Source organism: Spodoptera frugiperda, chromosome 24 (genome assembly GCF_023101765.2).
Source record: "Spodoptera frugiperda isolate SF20-4 chromosome 24, AGI-APGP_CSIRO_Sfru_2.0, whole genome shotgun sequence".
In the NCBI taxonomy this organism is placed as follows: domain Eukaryota; kingdom Metazoa; phylum Arthropoda; class Insecta; order Lepidoptera; family Noctuidae; genus Spodoptera; species Spodoptera frugiperda.
The window spans coordinates 4,816,854-4,840,539 of record NC_064235.1 but is presented as its reverse complement, the minus strand read 5'-3'; the positions used below and the strand labels follow the sequence as shown (position 1 = coordinate 4,840,539).

At 38.1% G+C, this 23,686-nt stretch overlaps 3 protein-coding genes and 1 long non-coding RNA gene across 7 annotated transcripts in view; 3 read left to right on the top strand and 1 right to left on the bottom strand.

The window, feature by feature from the left end:
* Positions 1–23,686, top strand: part of LOC126912288 (uncharacterized) — a 62,824-nt gene that overhangs the window by 35,471 nt on the left and 3,667 nt on the right. The window lies entirely within an intron of this gene.
* LOC118279038 (V-type proton ATPase subunit e 2) lies at positions 11–7,658 on the bottom strand. The gene is made up of 4 exons (XM_035598563.2): positions 7,457–7,658; positions 7,330–7,377; positions 6,104–6,191; positions 11–398 (listed from the first exon to the last, which is right to left on the bottom strand). The coding sequence occupies exons 1-4, from the start codon at positions 7,552–7,554 to the stop codon at positions 378–380; spliced, it is 255 nt and encodes an 84-aa protein (XP_035454456.1). The 5' UTR covers positions 7,555–7,658; the 3' UTR covers positions 11–377.
* Positions 8,031–9,189, top strand: LOC118278767 (septin and tuftelin-interacting protein 1 homolog). Its single transcript, XM_035598110.2, has 3 exons — positions 8,031–8,267; positions 8,412–8,656; positions 9,051–9,189. Exons 1-3 carry the CDS (start codon positions 8,106–8,108, stop codon positions 9,151–9,153), a joined length of 510 nt encoding a protein of 169 aa, XP_035454003.2. The 5' UTR covers positions 8,031–8,105; the 3' UTR covers positions 9,154–9,189.
* LOC118278488 (uncharacterized) lies at positions 11,237–23,340 on the top strand. Of its 4 annotated transcripts, none has more exons than XM_050703397.1 (8): positions 11,237–11,440; positions 13,207–13,344; positions 13,905–17,148; positions 17,254–19,880; positions 20,527–20,699; positions 21,186–21,415; positions 22,618–22,823; positions 23,190–23,340. In XM_050703397.1, the coding sequence occupies exons 1-8, from the start codon at positions 11,331–11,333 to the stop codon at positions 23,245–23,247; spliced, it is 6,786 nt and encodes a 2,261-aa protein (XP_050559354.1). In that variant the 5' UTR covers positions 11,237–11,330; the 3' UTR covers positions 23,248–23,340. The 4 variants fall into 4 exon arrangements, with proteins under 4 accessions (XP_050559354.1, XP_050559353.1, XP_050559351.1 ...); XM_050703396.1 differs by having other exon boundaries at positions 13,905–17,169; XM_050703394.1 differs by having other exon boundaries at positions 13,905–19,880.

The following is a 23,686-nucleotide window of genomic DNA, read 5'->3' as shown; positions in this document are numbered from 1 at the left end:
AACCAACAAATAACCTGAAATAAATGTATTTATCTACAATAAAATTAAAGAAATTTTATACACACGTAGTTTACAGAATTACTAAATATAATACAATACAGCAATCATTTTTATTGGAATGATAATAATAACAATTTTTTGCGGGAACAGGATCTGACATCACCACCATAGACAAACAAGAACAAGCAACTTTTTTAATTGAGGTAATACTGTCAATATGTAACCTTTTTTGAGTGTTGTCGTTTAAGAAATGTACGCTTATTTATTATATTGATAGTATTTTACAATAAATAGTTAAATAGCATGTTTTAATATATAATTCGACACAGAACTTTCAACACTTAACGCTAGAGGGAGGTGGATGCACTCAGCCAACTTTACTTGCCCATTTTGTTACCCTGTAACAAAAAAAAACATATGTATTAAGATAAAAGATTAATAAAATACTTGTAAACATCTTGGCTGTAAATATACGAAAAATGAGTGACATAGGCCCAGTAGGTAAGCCAAAAAGTGCATTATTCTCTTTGAGCTAGTTTGAACACTTTTGTCGCTGCATGTTCGTAACATTCCTAGACAACCAAAAAGCTGTAATGTTGTACATTACAGCTCTTCTGTGGTCAAGGAACATGGAGCTGTTCATACAGAATTTAATATTTGATTAATTTAATTATTTATTTTGTTTGAAAATTATTTTTTCAATTTTCGGTTTTTGTTGAAATATTTAGTTGTGTTATGCTTCTGTGGACTAGTAATACTTGTAGTTTCATTTACGTCTTTATTTATTTTATTTATTTATTTATTTACAAATTTACATATATAACATTACAGCTTACGCCAATACGTTATACAGCCAATAGAATAGTTAACGTTAAGATACAACTAAAAAACAAAACAAAAAAAAATACACCTAAATAGTAATTAAACATAGACAAAAAACATAAACACAAAAAATAAACATATCTTTACAAAATACATAATATTATTACGTCATATGAGTGATCTCCATACTGTATACAAAATTAGCCCTGAGGTCCCTGGTCCGATGAAGTGGCTAGTTTCTGAGATATTCAACATTTTTGGTTTTGGTAAAAAAACGGTGACCAGAATCTAACGCCGGTTGACATTTTTACCAAAACCAAAAACGTTGAATATCAGGGCTATTTTTTGTACAAAATTAGTTGTATTATCACCTCCCGAGAGGAATACGTCGAATTCAAAGTGACCCTGTATATAGATTTAATATCCAGTGAGACCGCAAGCATATCCTATTCAAGACTAAATAAATAAAGAACCACAGAAGTATCAACTGATACCGGACAATGCAAAACGTGATAATTTATGAACCAGTCGGAAACGTGAGCACGTAACCTTGACCTCCGATAAAAGCACGATAAATGGGAGAAAATATGTCACACACTACTGTATATCAGAATTGTTATTCTCCAAAGAAAATTGTATAGGTGTGTTGATTGGTCAGACACTAGAACATTTACTCAAACTTTGGGGATGTCCATTAATGACGAGAGGCTTAATAATTAAGGGATAAAAAATCACAAGGGGAACGAGAGCCTTAATAAAAATATCACGTGTATTTATTTTTTCGTTCAACGCCTGATTTTCATGCCTTAAAACGAAGTGTGGGTTTATTCTTTTTCCTGACTCCATAAAACGCTTACGGTGAGCAAGGGTAGCTCGCCGCCCGACCAGTACCAAACCCGTGCGTGCAGCGCGTCGCATTTCGCGCGCCTCATAAAGCTATCATACCACCATAGATGGGACCCAGTAGTGCTGATGCCTGATTCGGAGCTGCGTACTACCAAGCGGGTTTATTGGGGCTGCGGCTCGAAAAGAACGAGTAGAAACGGGGTAGTTTTTAGTTAGTAAGAGTCTGACACTTCCTCTTGCATCGCCCAAGGCGGGAGAAGACATTGGAAAATCTCCCCTCCTTAAACTAACAAAAACTTAACGGGGTTACCCGTGGCTCTGGCTCAAAGCAGGAGTAGGAACGGGGTGATTTTTGAGAGGCCTTGCTTTGTCCTGGGCGGGAGAAATCGTTGGATGATTTTCCTTCTCAAAACAAAATGGCATATGGTATAAATCCAATCGTATCTTGACTTATAAAGAGACATATTAAGTGCATAAGAGAAAACAGGAAGCTGATTACACGAGTAAAATAATAATCTAATTAATAGGTCACTTAGATAAGGCGAAGGCGATGCAATATGCAATATTATGCTTATTGAAATGCGCAGTGACACGACGACACGCCCCTTCTCTGTACACACTCCTCTATTGGAAACAAGAATAATAAATAGATACTAAATAAATAGTTTATTATACCAATAAAAAAAGACATTACATGGATTCGTGTTTGGAACCTCCATTTAGGCAAACCTGCCTGTATTAGAAGGCTCTATTAGAAGATAATAGTGAATCCACAGGTGAGGCGTGTGTCCGCCAGAGCTACGGATTACCTAACGTATTTATCGAGGCTCCAATTCGAAAAGCAGGAGTAGGAACGGGGTGGTTTTTAGTCAGTAAGAGTTTGACACTCTCTTACGCCTCGCCTAAGGCGAGAGAAGTCATTGGATGATTTTACCCACTTAAAAAAAAGGGTTTCTCCTAAAACTATGACGGTTAATTAATGCTAAGCAACGGTGTTGCTTATAGTAAAGTGCAGCAAACGAGTTCCTCCGATAATCTAACTCACTGCACGTCGCGCTGTGCGCTATTGGTTTGTGTGATGTGCAATGAAGCTTTTGAGCCCTGAAATTTGGGGACTGGGCCTCCAGTAACGTAAGTAGCCAACCCACAATCTCATGCGTGAGAAGAGAGCGTCTTAAACAGACAATACTGCCTAACTGCCAAACGTGAATATCATTATAGAAAATTCCTCTTATTTAGACTGCTGTGGACAGCTATTTTACTAACGCAGAAATCCCTTTCTTTACTATAAATATCTACTATTTCTGTCCGTATCTCTGTGCATTGGTTATCATATTGTGGAGTAATTATACTTCATAATGTTTTGCACTGATTTTATCTGTTAACTTGACACGCACTTGACTCTAATTTGCGTAACGCAGGTATGTGTGTGATAAGATACCATTGAGAGCTATAAACGATCGATAAGCAACCAAATTTCTAAAAAAAATACTGATGGTTGGTTCTGTGGCAGTTCACAAAATAAAAATTAAGAACGCCAATATAACTTTCTTTTTGTTTTCGACATTGTTGGTATATAATCAACAGGAAATAAGGGTGATTTTCCACCAGTGATGTGCTAAGCTACGTTGCTGTGGATGCGTTTGGCTTCCACCAATCATATTCATTAGCATTCATTCAGCTTAGCACTTGCGGCGACGGGTTCAACTAAGATATGTTTTTTATATGAAAAAATGTAGCACGCATTTTTTTATTTTATGTGCCATAGATGATGTTCCTACTATCGATACATCGCATACTCGAGCTGCGCATCTTCCTCGCACAGCTACTTTGCGCCGGCAGTCCACTGACGATTCTCACTAGACAGGGTCGAAGATCACAGTTAGGTTCAGGTTTATCAGAGCGCTCCTGTGATGATGCCCGGTTTCTGCCAGAGTGTCTGGGGTAAATCCGTCATTAAAACAACCGAAGGTAGTTGTTTTAATTGAAAATTGTGTAATTCAAAATTAACCCACTATGATGATTCTTTCTTAATTGGAAAGAACACTTTCAACCCTTCTAGTGTCTTGTGCATAGTTAGCGGATTTCCAAAAAAACAATATTCCGCACAAGAATGTCCTCCTTCTGACGTACACATCACACCCAGACTCAAAAAACAACAATTTGTCGATCACAAAAAAAATCCGTACGGGAATCAATCCAACACGTGATTTCCATTACACTCCGATTATGCAACATAACAACGCAACAATAAAATAAACAAAGAAACCAATGCACTGTAATACAATAAACGAGTGAAGTAAGATCAATAAAGTGTTTGCGTCAATGCGCACGCGCCGCCCGCTCACGTGAGACGATTTTATAAGACGTTGCCAGTTCGCAACGAGACGAGAAAAACAAGTTTACTTTGTAATTTATAAATTATGTGTTGACTAGCTTCTGTCAGCGGCTTTGTCTGAGTTCCCGTGGAATAAAAAGTAGTCTGTGTGTTACTCCAGAGGTCCAAACCCGTGATTCAAATTTCATCTCAATCCCTTTTGTCGGCGTTAGTCGTTTTGACGTGATGACGTGAGTCTCCTAAGTCTCTATGGAATTCTGTCCATACCTTTATTATTATTTTTTAAGGGGGAAAAATCATTCAATGGTTTCTACCGCCTTGAGCGAGACGAGAGGGAGTGTCAGACTCTTACTGACTCAAAACCACCCCATTCTTTCTCTTGCTCTTCGAGCCGGAGCCCTGGTAATCCGCTAGGCAGTCCGCAGCCCTGGGTCAGACCACCAGAAACTCCTATGTCCGGTAGGCACATGTGTCAAGCGGTAGGTAAGGACGCCATACCGCCTCTCAAACCACTCCTTAGGACTTACAGCTGCAATAACAGCGAGCCCAGTTCTCGGTTGCGACAGTCGTTACCGATTTTACCCATACTAGACTTTGAGAATGAGTATTCGCACTTACAATTTTAAGATAGTATCTCTCTTTAAGATCTCCCCCCTTGAGGGGAGACAATCATACAATGACTTCTCTCGCCAGGGCGAGGCGAGAGGGAGTGTCAGACTCTTACTGACTAAAAACCTCCACGTTCCTACTCCTGCTTGTCGAGCCGGAGCCCCGGTGAACCCGCTAGGTAGTCTGCAGAAAGTGCTCTTCTTCACTCGATAACGGAAAAGTTTTATTTAGATTGATGATTGATACTATTGTAATTGTAAACACAAGTTGGCAATGACTGTTTCCAATCGGAAGGAGGAAGATACGTGATTGCATTGTTTTGTTTCATTGTAGTCGAAACCGGCATTTAAGTTGAAGGCCTGCCTGATGGAAAGCAGTTTGTTTTTAAATTTATTGTTTTATCGTATAAAAATTTACAGTAGTGTGGCCTTAAATTTAAAGTCGTCAAACTGTTACGTTTGATGACGAGAGGCGCTCATTACATAATTTTATTACATTAAAAAACAATTAGGTACAATGCAATTCTAATAATGCTGACCATACTTAAATTCAAATTATACTTAAAATCTAATTATTGCTGTCTAAATTAAAAGAAACTCCAAGTTGGTTAACATTACCTATCTATGGATGTCTGTAAAATAAGAGACAATATCATGTTTGTATCTCTACATAACATCATACTGTTATTATTAGATTACTCTCATTCACCGGTTGACGGGGGGAAACCTTCAAAAGGGGTCTAGCTTTTCGGAAAAAAAGTCTAGGAGGCGTGGGATTTTTACCTCACTAAAACCTCCCCGTAGCAGGTGAGATGCATCTGAAAGAGGGCCCGGGCCCTCTTAGTAGATTCACCACTCGTTACTTCTAATCAAGATTGTTGAAAGACAAGAACACAAACAGGTAGATGATTGCTTTATATACACAGCGCCATCTGTTAGATAGCATTGGAACTACTACTACTAGAAAAACTTTTTCAAATGAGGTTTTAAGCACCAGATTTACCAATTTTTAAGAAAATAAATAATAATGCAAGAATATGAATCCTTACAATAATAATAAAGATAAATTAACATCAATAAGATATCGGATTTATAAAGTCAAGGTTATTTTCAATTTGTCGTCCATTTCTTAATACTAAATATTTGTCGTTCTTCCTATAACATGTCTGAAAAACTAAAGAGATCAACTGACTCCCTAATCTATACTAATATCTATAATATAAAGATGAAGAGTGTAGGGCGTAAAGAATTCAGCCCGAACAGTGTCGCGGGAAACATCTAGTAAGTCTATATATACATTTATTTACTTTATTATTCGGTATTTGGTCCGACAGTGCACTACTATCTGGTATCTGGCCATCTATAGGATACCTATAGGATACTAGATAGTTACTGGATTGCTATTTCATCTCTAATTATTAATATTTTGCAGCAAACAGCATTTGCAGAAATGTGTCAGAGTTATAATAATTGTAAAACTGTAACTCACCCAGGTATGTGCCATCCAGATGAGTGTTTCGTTGTTAAGTCTGGGTCCAATCAGGGGGTTCATTTGTGCCATGTACGCGCACAGCCAGCTGGAATACACAGTGCAATAGTGTTATTAACTTGTAAGAACAAATACAAAGTTCTTATTGGGAGGAACTTCTTATAAAGTGTGGGAGAGCCATGCTTCGGCATAAATGGGCCCGCTTGATCAGAGTGATCAAACTGCCTCAATGAAAACCGACATGAACCAACGCTTTATGTTTCGTTGTGTGAGTGAGGTTAGCGGAGACCCAATTACACTCGTTACCCATCTTCTCAATCCCCGATTCAACAAAACCCCTAAATTCTTAGAATTGAACAAACTTGTAATGCATCTGGTGTGTCTGGTGACCATTACTGGGTACAACACGCAATTTTTTTCTAAATGGAATACTACATTTCATTAATCTGGTGTTTTGGGTGACCATTATGGCGGCAATCGCTTACCACCAGGTGATCTATATACTCATTTACTGGTTTATACAATAAAACAAATTAAGTAGGTCATATTCAAACTAATATGAAATGTGAAATTAAGTATGTTAGTTACTGGTTTATACTATACTAGGTTCTACTAGCAGCTTTTCCCACATTCCCACAGTATAGAAAGTAATCTATGTGTTATTCCAGACTATAATATACCCCTGTTCCAAATTTCATCCCGATCCCTTCAGCCGTTTTGGCATAAAGGAGTAACAAACAAACAACCATACAAACTTTTACATTTATAATACTAATAGGATTTACCTAATCTATCTCCTTGAAATTTTTAGAGGATTGGCTGCATTCACAAAGGCTAAAGCCCAGGTATAGCCTTTACATGTATGTAAAAGATTTTATAATAATTATACTGTGTTTCTCGTTTACACAAGTAACATTGCACCAGTTATTAGGGCTAGAGTTAGACGTAAGTGTACAAACTGCAATATATACTCACTTTCCACTATTTGTGTTTTTATTATGTCTAATAGGAAGCTAGTAAGATTACTCAATACTAAGATTTATAATTGTATTAAATAAGTAAATATTGTAAGTATTAGTAGGTATTTAATAGTCTAAAATGACTTCCTATACCATCCCAGGTCACGAGACAGCTTATTTTTGAAGGAAAATCAACTGACCAAATTCAAGGTTTGGTTATCTGACTCATATAAGAAAAAAATAGCTTATTAAACGATTAATACTCACAATAACCAGCATGTGGCGGCAGTTAACATCAAAACCACCTGGATAATCCTGGAATAGAGCAACGAATCACGAATTATAACACAAAATAGGACAAAATCTCATACAACTGGGAGGTGCAAAAACTTACCCTCTGTTGGGGCCTTTAGGGGCGAAGAATGGGCATACAATACCCACAATGCCCCACAGGACGGTGAATACAGTGATGGGGATGAAAGAAGCACCCATTTTGAGATTTTATTTAGAAAGAATTCTAAATTATTTTATCTCAAACAAACATCAGCTGCGTAAAAATGGTGGACGCACTGATTATGTTGGTAGTTCCGACTTCAATAGTCATATGACATTACGACGTTTCGTTTTACAGTAGTTTATGATTTTATGCGCGAAATATAGCAATAAAATTAAATTAAATAAAAAAAGATACGATATGAAAAAAATATAAATACTGTAAAAAACGAATAATACTATGAATATTTTGCAATATTTTTTGTTTTCTGTATTTAAATCTACATCAAATCAGATTCAATTCCATATACACCAATAAATGCTTTCCATTGCTGGATATATACGCAAACTTTAAACAACTTTGAGTGAAACTATTCAGTGTATAATTCCCTAAGTTTTTCTAAATGGAATACTACGTTTCTTTACTCGCATTATCCTAAACAAAAGTAGAATTTCGTGTGACTTGGAGTGTCAATTAAAAATTTTTGACACTTTATAAGAACCGAAATTCTCAATAACTTTTTTAAACATTTACATTTTAGATTATAAAAATGAGATCCTCGAGACGATCAAAAAATAATGAAAAGCCATACGATTACCACCGAATAAATAAAAAAAGATATAAAAAGAAATCAAGATTCGGATGGGGTAGGAATGACGGCATTTCTTCGGGACCTTTTCTTGAAAATTTAAATGAAGTGCTTCGCGAAAAAGTTAGTAAAAATAAAATATAAGTTATCCAGTTTCACTTACCCTTAATTTATTATAAAACTATTTTTAGGAATTTATAAAGGGTCTAAAAGTATGAAAGAAAACCCCGAAATAAACAAATTACATAGATAATTTTATATTTTCAGAAATATCATCGAGGTGAAGGCAAAGGAAATTGGAAGGTTATGCCAAGAGACTCGTGTGAGATTTATAAGGCTCGTCAGAAGCGAATGGAATCAAGCCGTCGGAAATACAACAATGAGGACACAGATAACATGTCGGACGATGATGACGATGACAGAAGAGGTAGAAAGAAGCAGCGAAAGAAGACGTCTAAAAAACCGCCTAAAAGTTTTCGCCCTAGAGGTCCTAGAGGGAAGAATAAGAAAAGGTTTTTAATTTTTTATTCTGGCCTGGTAGTCTCGACACTAATATCGAGTGGAATTGGTCGCTAAGTCGTTAACTTCTTTTATAGTTTTTTTCTCTTCTTGATGGCAACCGAGTCTCTAATACCAATGATTGACATTCTGCCAGTGCAGACTATTTTCTGTCGAGTGGTGATTCTTTAATAGTTAATTTTAATTGTTAAGAGAAGGAATAAAATTCTCTTATTACAACTTTGCGACTTAATTTTGGCGTTGTCAATTTTTAGTGTTGCGCTCGCCGGTGTCCATTGGCAGTACTTATCATATATTCGCATACCATCAGGCTACCCAAGTACTCGTTTGATCCCATTTCTAAAAACAAATTCATTCAAGAAGGATTAACAACAATTTTATTTACAGGAATGCTCCAAAATCACGCGTTACTCATCAATCGTCTGACACGAGCTCATCCTTTACTCGTACTTCTTACACGTACACTACGGTTTCCGATATGGATTATTGAAAGTTATAATCGTAAATATATGAGTTTTATAAAAACCAAACTCTGTTTTATTTAACTTCCATTTATTTTTCATTAAATAATGTTCCAGGAATTATATTATTCTATCATCATTTTGAGACTTAAAACGCCGCCGCAACAGCTCATTTGCTTAACAGTTCATAAAATTATTATAGAGAATGGACAAGGAAAGCTTTTACTTTTCCTGTCTCTAATATGGTAGAAATAAAGTACATTATCATTAACTTATGAGTTAGGTCTGGGAGAGTCTCAGGAGAAGTCTCGACATGTGAGGACAGTAAGCGTTATTATCATTATCAAAGTCGGTACTACCAACTCAGATTAATGTCTTTTGTTAAAGGAAACTTACTGAAACGAGATTAAAAAAGATCAAGTGTTGTGGTATCAAGCCACGCTACAGACAACTAGCCTTTTTGAGTAAATACTGCTTCAGACTACTACTACTTCCTACTTTTGTGCCATCTATATACAATGTGATAGGGTTGGGACTTCTAACCCGTTAAGGCTGAGTATCGTAAGTGACCCGGTTGTGGCCACTTTAAGAATTTTGTCGACTTTGAGGCTTTCTTAACTTATAGTTTTTGTTATCACGAACATATTTCTTGTAAAAAGTAATTTAACATGTATTAATGTTGCCTAAGAAAACCCTTTTTTTAAAGAACGTCCAATAGAAAAAAAACTGTATAAAAAAGAAAAAAAAAAGGGAGTTTGTGCCATTTTTGGCCAGATTCGTGCCATTTCTGGCCACGGTCGTGTGCCAGTTCTGGCCATCAAAAAATACAATAAAAGTAATCAAAATTTATTAATTAAATTTGACATTTTAGAAACAATGGTTTTCATTTAGTCTGGAAAATATGAAATATTATTACTTCACTTGAATTTAACTTACAAATAAAGAGATCAACATTTATATGACGTTGGTAAAAGCTGCAAAGTAAACTGACCTCCCTTTGTGTGAAGGCAATTTATTGCATCTCTGAAAATGAAAAATATGTATTTGTTGATATGTAAAGCCAAGGAAAAATAATAAATAAATTACGATAAATGACTAGAAGTGGGGCGTTTATGTACAAAAGTTTTGGCCAGCCGTGTGGCCAAAGATGGAGAAATTCATAATTTTGTCTCCATTAGTGGCCACCTTCTAATAATCCCACTTCAGAAACATATGGCGACAAAATAACTTTAGTTCCACTTAGACAATATATTCTTCATGTAGTATTAACATAAACATCCAAACAATAAGCAAAGATTAAAAAAATAAAAACCAAATCCTCACCCGCTCGCCTTAGCCTTTTTGTTAAGATCTTAACAATTTCACCCTCAACTAAAAAGAATGACTTGTTGCATCGAAGTGAAGTTTGACACATCAAAGCTGCCAACGGTATCAGTGTCTCCAATATTCAATATTTGAAATACTGTACATCACAGAGTAATTTATTTGTCCATGCCTTAGTTATAAATATTTGAAGGCCCAAGTGGCCACAAAGGGGTCGATGGCCACAACCGGGTCATTTGCCCTACTACATCTAATTTTATCGACAAAAAAAATAATATGGGGGGTTGAACCCCTAATTGAAAATATTGAAAAATAGTGATTTTTTCGGTAAAAATAATTCACAAATGATTTTTTTTCTCACCAAAACATTATCAAACATATGAAAAAAGTAATGAATTAGTTAGCCAAGATTATTAGCTACCGTTTGCCGTTTTTTTTTTGTTTCTACGACGCATACAACCTTTGATATCAAAAAAAGTAAAAAAAATATTAAAATAGCCATAACTTTTAGGGGGAGGGGATTCGACCCCTTCGACTCCCGACTTTTGTCGATAAAATTAGATGTAGAACTCAGCCTTAACGGGTTAGAAGTCTCACCCTCACCCCTATCACATTGTATAGTGAGCAAACAAATGGATGTCGCCATGAAACGTTAATGTTCTAAAAAAAGTTTCTTGCCCTCTAGAGTATAACCTTAGTTTTTATCAAAGCCGGTAAGGAAATCTGACAATTATTTTGGAAGAGAAAAAGAAGAATATCTCATTGACGTTATTGACAAAATGTCATGTTCAGATTCCTATCAATAAAATTATACAGTTAATTTAAATGAAATTTTTAGTTTATTTACAAGAAGCAATGTAGTATATATTTGCTATGCTTTCTAATGTCTGATTCAGTGAGTGTAGACTATGCCATTGTTCTCATTTGGCTAGCGATTTGTTCTGTGTACACAACTTTACTAGCAATCACTGCGCTCGGTGTTGTGTTTGTCTTGTAAGTACTTTTACACAGTTTTAAAATTAGTCAATAGCTCAATTAGGTAGTCAATAAGTTTGTGGTTGGTAAAATTAGTTTCAGTTAAGATATGTAAATTAACCCATACAAAAGTATTAGTTTTTAAATTACGTGCGCTGTTCATGAATACCCTGATATAATTTCCATTACAACTATAACTAAAACAAACAATACAACAATGACTCAAAAGCCTAGTTCTCTAAAAACCACAAGCCATCTTATAAAAATAAACATTCGTTTTAAAATTAAAAACTGTCAAAGTCAAATTTTGAATGACCGCGGCCGTTGTGTTTTGAAAGACTTTGTTTGGAAATAAACAAAATAATATTAATTAATTTGTTCTTAGTTTGTGAAAATAAAGTGATGACATAAATGTTGTTTGTTATAAGAATTAAGTAATTAAGTGACTGATACAATGGATGACACTGCACAGAGCAGGGCATCCGATGCGGCTGCGACGTAAGTTGATTTTTAAAATAGTACGCAACTATAGTCGCTTGGTGATATCTAAACTACTTTTTTTGGTTGTTTTATTAATTATTATGTTACCGGCTTACTCACGTAACTGTTTGACGAGGAACTCGACTAGTTTCAAGCCATGCTAGAGGCTTATATTCATGAGCAGAATTTCCCGACACACGACGCGGCGATTGTCTGTTTTATATGGTTTATGATGGTTTTTAGTTCTCAAATTAGATTCTTATTAAATATGATGATTATTGTTTCGAAGCACGTTGGAATATAACATGATATTTCTTAGGTGAGCAATATTGTGTCTAAGGAAGGATATCCAAGCTTATGCTATATCCCTGCTTATTTTCCATCTGTACCTAGCTAATTTGCATTTAAATTTGTCTGCGAATAAAGAATTTAAATTTATTTTTAATTTTATTATTTTACGGAGACAGTCTTACTATTTTCTGTATAAGGTTGTACCTTTTTTTTGATCTTGAAGGGGAAGCTTTAAAAAGGCGCCTAGATTTTAGCATTAGGATAAAAGATTTGGGGCTGTGGGATATTTACCACACTAAAACACCCTCAACACATGTAAAAGGCACCGAGTCCTCTTAGATGTAGAACTATGTTGCTGTTCTTGTACCTATGAGTTTTGTTGTCTGTAAAGGATTGCGTCTTAGTGATAAGGCTGCCCATGGTACTCTTTATTGAATTCTAACTAAAATTTATTTGCTTTTTTTTAACCTCATGGCTGCCAGAATAAGAGAAGTGTTTTACAAACATAAAAGTTCACATACACATGACACCTAGACCCAAAACAACAATTTGTGGATCACACATAGTGTTTTGCAGTCAATATAAACACAGATACCTATTAGAATGTAGAAGGACATGGTTTTGAAAACCATGATTATTTGATTCTGCCCTATTATGAAAGCTCATACGCTGAACTGTGTCACAAGTCTGACTTTCAGAGGGGGAAATGTGCGGTTCGCCAGGTACCCCTAAAATTATAAATAAAAGCATCCCAATAATAGAACTTAAGACGGGATAGATATACTATTATTGGGTAGATACCATGTTTGTTTATGTCTATGAGTTTCCGATATTTCGGCACTGTTGCAAGTGCCATGATCACGGATAAACAGTTTATCTGTCTAATCTAGTTCCGCCCAGTTCTAATATTAGTGTTAGTGACCATGTCAGTTTAAAAAGTTATAGTTAAAAACATCCCAATGTTTTAAAGTGTCAACTTTGTGTACATTTAATATTTTTGTACATATTTGCAGTAGAAAGCGCAGATCGTCGATACTGAAGAGTCAGCGTCCTGCCCGCACACCCTTCTCGGAGCTTGAGTTCAATGTTGCCACTCCGACTGATACCGCCAAGAGCCGAAGAGTCAGTTTTTCTAGAAGAACTGGTGTTGCGTGAGTATTTTTCATCTATTATGGAGACTGTGTCAGTTGTTTGCGAGAGTCACTACAGAGTGTAAGGTTTTGGGTTCAATTTGATTTATTTATCTTTATTGGCCCTCCTACAATTGTATACATTGTTAAATTTTACAAAAAACCTTTCCAATATGTTTAAGTAATATGTTACAGTCGATTACAGGCAAGCACAGCATTCTTTAAATAAAATTAACAATCAATAACACAAGCAATAGATATTAAACTAGTTATTCCCAGTATGAGCAAAGTATTTGTTTTATCGTCTTGTGCCGTAATGTGCACCTCTGCCTACCCCTTCGGGGATAAAAGGCGTGACGTTACGTGTTACATAAACAGTTGTAATACTCTATACCCCTTATGTCAATCTCCAATCTCTTATTTAACATGAGAAGTGAGGAAGCATGTAATCTAATTCTTTGCCTGTACTGTTAAATGTCGTGTCTCTGCCTACCCCCATGGGAGACAGGTTTGAGGTTATATAAATACGTAGTTAAATCATTGTTATTAAAATTAAAATGACCAATCATGCTTGTCCACAGCGAATTCGTAACAAACGAAGCGACGACAACTTGGAAGAATTTTTACGAGGAACATAACAAGTCTTTAGAGTCGTCCAGTAACGACTCTGAAGCCAACGCGTCTAGGCAGCCTGTAGGACATCTAGGGAAACGTATCTTTGACCAACAATTCGAAGAGTTTGAGGCAGTCGATTTCATTAGTAACGTGAATCCCTCACACATTTCTAATGGCTCCTTAAACAGTATAAATTTCACCCAACAATTTGCTTCTCTCGACTGTACATCTGACACGAAGCCTACAGCTCCACAAAACCAATTTGATTTAAGCACTTTCACAGAACAACAGAGTAAAATATTTGGAAATGAATTCATCGCGTCCGCCATCGGTGAGAACTCCGGTCGTATCGATGTTAATTTCTCAAATATACAGGAGATAGGTGGTAAAGACGATTTGGATGAGATTGAGAAGGATTTGGAAAGGGGACCTAGTAGTTTGGGGTGTCACGGGCCTTTTGCCAGTCGACAGAGTTTGTCAGAGTACATAGAAGTCGATTTAAACATGACACACGTAGCTCGTAACGATGAGGACATGTCTATCACCGATACTATTCATAGTCCCGTCCAAGATGTTTCCAAAAGTACGTCTATAGATAAGAAAGTTAGTCTGAATCCTGATTGGGTGGCTGATAAAGAGAATATAGCGGTTAACCCATACGTAACGCCTTGCGAAGCGGACAATTTCGCTGTCCACGAAGAGCCGAATCAAGTTCTTGTTTTTGACGGTAAACGGTTGACTTTGCAGCCGGATAAACCAGTACCAGATACTGAGAAGAATTATAGACAGACTCTTTTGCCGTCAACCTCTTTTGAGACGCCTCAGAGAAAGACTATTGTGTTGAATGTAAACGATGATCTCCCTAATTTTGTAGATGATATGCTAAACTCGAAATGTGAGAGCTCTGCGTTCGTTAGTAGGGATGGTGGATCTACTTCGTTCGCTGTTGATGTTCCAAAGAAAGTTCTAGACACGACTGGTAATATATCTATGACCCAAGCTCTACCTACAAATATTATAAGTGATACTGCTGTTACTAATGAAGATTCAAGTAAGCGAAGAACGATAGTTTTTAATGAAAGTATGGGCAATATATCTGTAACCCAATCTTTACCAGGGAAACTGTTTTGCAACCCTGTCCCGAGCGAGAGACGTCGCACTGTGGTTTATGAAAATGATACAGGTAACATATCGATCACACAAGCTGTTCCTACTAACATACTAGTTGGAGAAACTTCGAATAAAGAAAAAAGAAAAACAATTGTTTTTGAGGATGAACAAGCAGACATATCAATGACACAAGCTTTGCCTAGTAACGTCATTCTTGCTGAAAATACGAAAGAAAAGAGAAAAACTATTGTTTTTGAGGATGATCAAGCTAACATATCAATGACACAAGCTTTGCCTAACAACGTCATCTTGGGCAATAACATGGGCGAAAAGAGAAAGACGATAGTCTTTGAAGATGAACAAGCTAATATATCGGTCACACAGGCGTTGCCCAGTAACGTCATTTTAGATAATAACACTAAAGAAAAGAGAAAGACAATAGTTTTTGAGGATGAACAAGCCAACATATCTGTTACTCAGGCGTTGCCTAATAACGTCATCATGGGCGAAAATACTAAAGAAAAGAGAAAGACTATAGTCTTTGAGGATGAACAAGCCAACATATCGGTGACACAGGCTTTGCCCAGTAACGTCGTCTTGGGCATTAACACGGGCGAAAAGAGAAAGACGATAGTCTTTGAGGATGAGCAAGCCAACATATCAGTCACACAGGCGTTGCCAAGTAACGTCATTTTAGATAATAACACTAAAGAAAAGAGAAAGACTATAGTCTTTGAGGATGAACAGGCAAACATATCTGTCACACAGGCGTTGCCTAGTAACGTCATTTTAGATAATAACACTAAAGAAAAGAGAAAGACGATAGTCTTTGAGGATGAACAAGCAAACATATCTGTCACACAGGCGTTGCCCAGCAACGTCATTTTAGATAATAACACGAAAGAAAAGAGAAAGACTATAGTTTTCAATGATGATGCTGGTAATGTATCTATAACACAAGCTTTGCCTGCCAATATAATGTTGCCTGAAAAGCCGTCGCAGGAACGACGTCGCACCATCATATATGAAGACGGTGTCAGCAATATCTCAGTCACACAAGCTTTACCGACGAATCTAATCCTCGAGCAAGCAAACCCAGTAACCGAGAGAAGGCGCACAGTCGTCTACGGCAACGAAACTGGCAACATTTCCATTACACAACTACATTCGAACGTAATTCTAGAACGAGTTGAGATTACAGATCAATTTAATTTCTTTAGCAACACTCATTCCCCACCTAGGGATGGCGATAAAAGAAGAAGGACAATAGTGTACGAGAATGATACTGGCAACATTTCTATAACGCAAGCGATTCCCACCCCTATTATTGCGGGGAGTAGCGAGGAGAGTTGCAAGACAAGTAGCGATGATATTTCTTTAAGCAAGTTACTAGAGAATCCAAACCTTGATGATGTGTCGATGACTGAAACTGTCTCCTCAAATATACTCGATGATGCGGCAGACAAGAAGAAATCTGATGTCTTAAATGACGATGAAACTGATATGACGCTAGCTCTATCTACCAATGTCTTTCTTCTAGACAAATTGGATTCGGCAATCGAACAGAGTGTCAAACTACCTGAGATAGTCGAAGAAGTGGGCGAAATTGTGATTAATTATGACACGTACGAAGAAATGCCTGCAAAGGAAGAAACGACTTTAGATAGCAAAAAGACTGTAGATGAAATGCCCATAATGAAAGTTGAACCGACAGTAGAAACACAGGAAGAAATTAAAGAATCTATTGAACAAGGTCATGATGATAGCTCTAAAATACCTACAACAAAACCTATACCACCAGAATTGGTTGATATCGAGAAAGAAATGATTGACAAATCAAAGTGCGCGGACGTTCTGGAAGCAGAGAATTTGACCAATCAGCGCCCAGATGTCATAGTGTACCAAACGGCGACAGCCAATGTCGCGCCGCCGGCTTTAACTGAACAAGGGGATTTGAAAAGTCAATCTGTTAATAGTGTTACGGACGCCAAAGTAGTAACTTCTGATATTAAAGTTCAAGAAGCTTCAGATAATAAAGTAGAAGCTTCAGATATTAAAGTAGAAGCTTCTGATAATAAAGTAGAAGCTTCAGATAATAAAGTAGAAGCTTCAGATAATAAAGTAGAAGCTTCAGATACTAAAGTAGAAGCTTCAGATAATAAAATAGAAGCTTCTGATAATAAAGTAGAAGCTTCAGATAATAAGGACTGTCCAGAATTGTCTGTCGAAGAGTTGGGTAGTGAGGATGTCTCGCTGGTGCACCCAAGAGTGGACGAACGTAGCGACCAGTTAGTTCTCAAAACGGGTACGGAGATAGTGTCTGCAATGGATGTTGACGAGAAACCGGTTGATGTCCCTGAAAGTGAACCAAGTGAAGAGGTGAAAGAAACAGTAAAAATCGAGAGCAAGAATACTGTACTTGATGCTCTACTCGATATGTCCATTGTTGATGAAACTGGAACAGAGGACAAGGAACTAATGCCTTTAGAGTCCACGCATACAGTTTCGGAAAAGAAGAGTGATAAGGCCAGTAATATTTCTAGTGAAAGCATGTTTTATGTAACGAAAGACAGCGAGGATGACGCACAGACGGACAAAGAAGAGAATAGAGTTAGAGAAAGAAGTGACTCTATCTCTTCTCTTAAAGACAAAGAAGATGACGTAGAAATTAATACACTTGAGAAGAAAATAGAAGAACTAAAAACGTCTGTGACAGAAATGAAAGAATCGTCTGTGATAAACCAGTTTTACGAAAGAGTCATCAATTCGGATCTCCAATATGCTGTCAGAGAAGAGGAGAAGTCGAAATTACGGGAACGCGGTGAGATATTCAAAAAAGCTAATGATACTAAGGAGTTGCTCGATATGATATCTGATTTCACTGAGAAGGACGAGGATGAGTATCAGCCGGTTGTCATGAAAGTCAAGGGTCAGCCTTCTGTAGAGGAGAAGAGTGAGGTGGTGAAGCCCAAAAGGCTGAGTTTTGCTCCAAAGCGACAGTCCATAGTACTGAGCAGAGAAGATTTGTTAAATAACATATCTATGGCTCAGGCAGCGCTGCAGAAGTCCAGGTTAGCGCTTGATGACAGCGAATGTGATGATACTAAAGACTCCTCAACCGCCTCCTCTAAAAAAGCTGATCACACAGCCAATGAAGTCGTGAAAACTCTTCACTTTGACGACGAATCCTTAAGCGAAAACGATTTCAAGTCAGACACAAAATACTCTCCTCTAAAGAAAACCGCTTTCGGTGAAACTTCGTATATGATTGAGAGTAAAGCTAAAGTCATACCGACTTACCTCAAAGATGTTTCTGATGGTATAAAGGAACTCATGCTAGATCTAGTGAAGCCTATGGCCTATGATAATGTACCATTTGACAGCGGAGTCGTTAAGAAGAATCCTTCTACTCAAAGCACGCAGATACAGGCAAATTTGGTCACATCCAGCCAAGTGGATATCGATTCCGAGTTAGATTCGTACCCCGAATCGAATTACGAATCGGATAAAATGAGCTCGTTAGCTGGCCATACTCTGAATAAATCGAGATCTCGTTCGTTTAGGAGTCCGATGAAGTTCACGTCTAATTCTTCTGAGAAATCTTCTGAGTTTGAGGTTCCTAGTCCGCGACAGAGGTATCATCGTCAGCCTGTAGAACAACCGATTTCTTCGCAAGTGCTTGTATTCGACCACTTGAATCCCTTAAACAACATTCTGCTTAGCTCAATCGATTATTGCGAAGCCCACAAGTATAATCCTAAGAAATCTGACGACACGTTATGCGGCTCTGACCCCAGTCGTTCCGCGTTGATTCACTTCGAAGAAGACCGTAAGAACGAAGCAGTTACGACTCAATATTGCGTGCAGTCGAGGCAGTATGCGATGCAAGGAGACAGCGGTAAGGAAGATTCTAGTATGCGGTCTAGTAACAGCAGGCCGATCTCAACCGACCAGTCGATTGACGCTCTGAGACTTCACGTCAAAGATAATGAAGCCAACACACTAATCGCTATGAAAGGAAACAAAGAGTTACTCGAAGCTAGTTCCTCTCTCACTTTAGTAGATGACGCTCTCACTCCGCGGTATTACGGCGATATAAACAGCCGTAGCACAATATATTCGCTCGAACCGACAGCTTGTCGCAAGAAAAAATCTCCCTCTAAAGCAGAGACAGAGAAAATAGACCCAACAGACTATATGCAGCATTCGCCGCTGTGTGCTAAAGCCAAAAAGCGTATATACAGCCCGAACGACAGAGAGAAATATAAAAATACGCAATCTTCTCTCGATGTCACGCCTAAACCGAGTACGAAAATGCAAAAGATTTCAATGTCTCCTAAAACTTGTAAAGTCCACATACATGAGGACATTAGACATTTGGCTGCGGAGAAAGACATTACAGATCTGCCTGAGAGACAAGGGAACACCTCCAGGGGTATTGAGAAACGGTCCCCTAAAAAAGAGAAGAAGTCACCCGCGAATATAACTGTCCAACAGTTGATCACTGAGTATCATACAGTGGATTCTGGGATCGACAAACACCTGCTAGATGCTCTAATACCCAAGTCCGAATGTTCGAAAGAACCTTCCCAATCGGATGTGATAGACACTAATAGTTTAGGAATGGTCAGTTCATTCACAAGTAGTAAGAATTTGAATGCGGTAGACGTGTATAGTTCTTCCACGACGCAATCTTCGCAGTTTTGCCATGAGATGAAGGGTGGCAAGATGGAGTGGCATCCGGAGCTGATCAGCGCTATGAGTCTGAATCCGAGCGAAATTGATTCTGGAGTCAATGTTGTCGCCAAGATCGATATGTTGCCGTTTATGGGGTAAGTGTAATATTTTTTATAATAACTATCGTAAGACATACTAAATTAACTAAAAAATCACGGTTTACTCACGTACATTAATGGAGAAAAAGCTCTACTAGCAGCGTGCGCAGATGCGGCAACGTCGTCTAGTGTGATTCGAGAGCCGTGATTTTTTAATGAATTAAGTGTGATATTATAATAGTTTAATTATTATATAGTTAGGTGGGTTCCCAAGATACACGAAAAGCCTGTGATAGCTAGACTATGGGTCTCCTCGAGGACGGTTTCCAAATGCAATACATGTAAATTGGACTAATAATATCAGTGGTGAAAAGTGGGTGTGCACTGTCAGGCAGTGTATGGTACCATAGATCTAAGACCTCTTCTCACACGGAGAAGGTTTGAGCATGAATCACCACGCTTGTTCAATGCGGGTTGATATTGAATTATAAGCTTAGGTTTCCTCACGCTTTATCGTTTGTCAGTGGTGTCTAAATTATCTTTGAAAGTACATTACATATAATTTGGGAAAAGTCACCTCCTGGTACTTTCCGTTTAAAATGCATTTTCATACATAAGAAGCAGGCTTAAACCTACTGGCCACCACGATATTGCGTGTAAAAAAGTACATAGTTTGCTACATTTTCTAACATCATTTTACCAGGAGTCATGAATGCGAATGGGAGTCTTCATCGCCGGACACCTGGTCGTTCCGTCTCCTGCACGGGCGGCTGCGGCTGACGGCCCGCCTGGCGCACCGGCTCGACAACGCCACCCGGACCAGGGTGCGCGGCGACACGCCCGTGCTGGACATCAATGTGGAGACCGTGCAGCAGGGTGAGCAGGATTTCTTTATACTCCATCATGTAAATGTGACAACTGGACTAAGATCTCTTCCTATACGGAGAGGGAGTGTTAATCACCATGCTTGCTCAATATGTGTTACCCAAAGAATAAAAGTTATCCTATTACCTAAGTCAGGTCAAATCCTGTCAGTGTAGCAAATGTCATCAAAATCTGTTTAGTAATTACAGCGTGATTGATGAACAAACTCCCAAATAAACAAACTTTAATATTAATTATTATGTTCAACGGCTTACTCACGTCACGTAAATGTTTGACGAGAAACTCGACTAGTTTCAAGCCATGCTAGTGTCTCATATTCATGAGCAGCGTTCTCTCCTCGTCCTCACAAGAGTTATAATTTAATATTTATAATTTTATGTACTTTACTTTTCACATTTGTGTTACTAGTTAATTTTTTTATAATATTAGTGTATTGGTGATTTCAACCTTAAAATTATTTCAATTTGCAACTTACAGACAAGAAGAACCCAGTAGCATCGATGTGCGTTCGCTTCGCGTGTGAAACAATGCGCTACATGGTGTCGCGCGCGTGTCGCGGGCCGTGTTGCGTGGCGTCAGACATTCCCCCGCTGTTGCGTCGCTGCGCCGCTGTCGCGCGCGTCGCGTTGCGCTGGGGACGCGCCATGCATGACGCCAAGCTACATCTCGCTTATACTATGGATAATGAAGGGTACTTGACGCTGAAGGTATGTGGTAGTTTCCTATTGTTATAAGACTCATTGTCACGTTTTTTTTATCCCCGATGGGGTAGGCAGAGATATTATACATTTTGGCACGTAATGCCCACTGTGCAATGTAGGTACACCGACTTTTCAGCAATTGTGTTGTAAGTCCCTTGTAATTAACAGGTGGTGAGCCTATTGCCATATACCGGGCACATTTCCAGAAGCCGTGTTACAACTAAGAAATTTTCGAAAAAACCGAAAAAAACCCAGCATTTCTTTGCCAGACCCGGGAATCAAACCTTAGACCCCTTGCTCGGCAGTCGCACTTGCAAACACTCGGTCAACGAACCAGTATTGTAATAAGAACATTTTATAAATCGAGCGAAACGAGTACGTAACTTAACTAACAGACAGACTGACGGACAATAAAATTCAATTGTGACGTAACAAAAGTGCCTAACATATCGTCACGCCTTTTATCCCCGAGGGGGTAGGCAGAAGCGCACATTACACGTAATGCCGCTATACAATGTACATCCACTTTTTCACCATTTGTGTTATAAGTCCCATGTAATAGGGAGTGAGCCTCTTGCCATATACTGGGCATAATTGGGTAGTATCCTCAAAAATAAATTATTACAACTTTTCAATACAATAAAATATTCAAAAATAATCACACTCTCATTTATAAATTAGATGAACTACTTAATTTTCGATATTTTCTAGCTAAATTTCTAGAAATAAGTCTGCTATTTGCCGTAAAACCTGATGACGTCATAATAGGGTATTTCATACAAAGTTCATAGAAAATTGATGAGATTCATAGGAAATTGATAGACTGTTGATGAAGCGAAAGAAGTGTGTTAGAACCGCGGCAATTGGCGTTCCATTGTCTCTGCCTACCCCTATGGGACACAGGCGTGAGGTTATGTATGTATGTATGTTAATAGAAAATATCGTATTTTGACGTTTCGACAAAAGTATTGAATTTGACTAGTAGGAAACATACCTATTATCACATTAGACGCCATGTCGGACAACGTTGTCCGACACTAGTGGAGGAAAAGCCTTTAAAAGTTTTTTGTTGACAGTGAAAGGCTTAACACATTCAACGCCATGGGGGGCAAAAATTACCGGTGCTAACGTGACAATGCCGTCAAAGATTTTTGTTGGCAGTCAATGTATTAAGGATTAAAATAAATAATTGCTTTAACGTGTAACAGGTGGCGAACGTCCCCCTGCGGTCGGTGTGGGAGGTGTCGATGCGCGTGGAGCTAGTTGTGGACGACGGGCGGGCGGCGCCGTGGCCGCGCGCGGGCGCCGTGCGCGTGGCGCGCGTCGTGTCCGACGTGCCCGTGCACGAGCACGAGCTGCGCCGCGCGCTCGCACACACGCCGCGCGACTGGGGACACGCGCCCAGGACTATCTGGTATTACACTTTTATTATTCACTTTATTAAAAAAACCAATTCTTGAGGTAGATAAAACCTAAGTATTTCTAAACCTTCGCATTCTTTTGTGGTTTTTAGTTAATTTGGTACTAGCGGCCCGCCCCAACTTCGCAAAATTGGGTGCAATGATGATATATTATGCATGTATACATATAAAATTTTCAACAAAATCCGTTGCGTAATTTTAAAGATATAAGCAGATATAGAGACAAAAACTGGACTTGTTTTATACTATATATTAGATGTCTCACGATAATTATAGTAACAAAAATAAATGCATAAATAGTAGTTGCATAATTGCAAACATTTCTAATATATTTAATGACAATGTTCTCTCTATTTCAGGCGCATGTTCAGATACCTGAAGCACAAGACGCGAGACGACGAACTCCTGCTAGCGTAACAGACACCGCACGTATACAGTATTATTCTCAATATACTGGCCTCATAACCAACACAGCAATAGAACACTATTTACCATTTATCCTTTACTAGCTGACCCGGCAAACTTCGTACCGCCTCAAAACATTGTTTTATCACCTTTTGAGACCTTCCCTGGACTTCCACAAATAATTTAAGACCTATATAAGCCAAATCAGTTCAGCTGTTCTCGAGTTTTAGCGAGACTAACGAAGAGTAATTCATTTTTATATATAAGACTAAGGCTACTGGCCACGCGGTTTTACCCGCTCTGCTCGGCTCCTATTGATCGTAGCGTGATGTTTTATAGCCTATAGCCTTCCTCGGTAAATGCACTACCCAACACAAAAAGAATTATTCAAATCTGACCAGTAGTTCCAGAGATTAGCGCGTTCAAACAAACAAACAAACTCTTCAGCTTT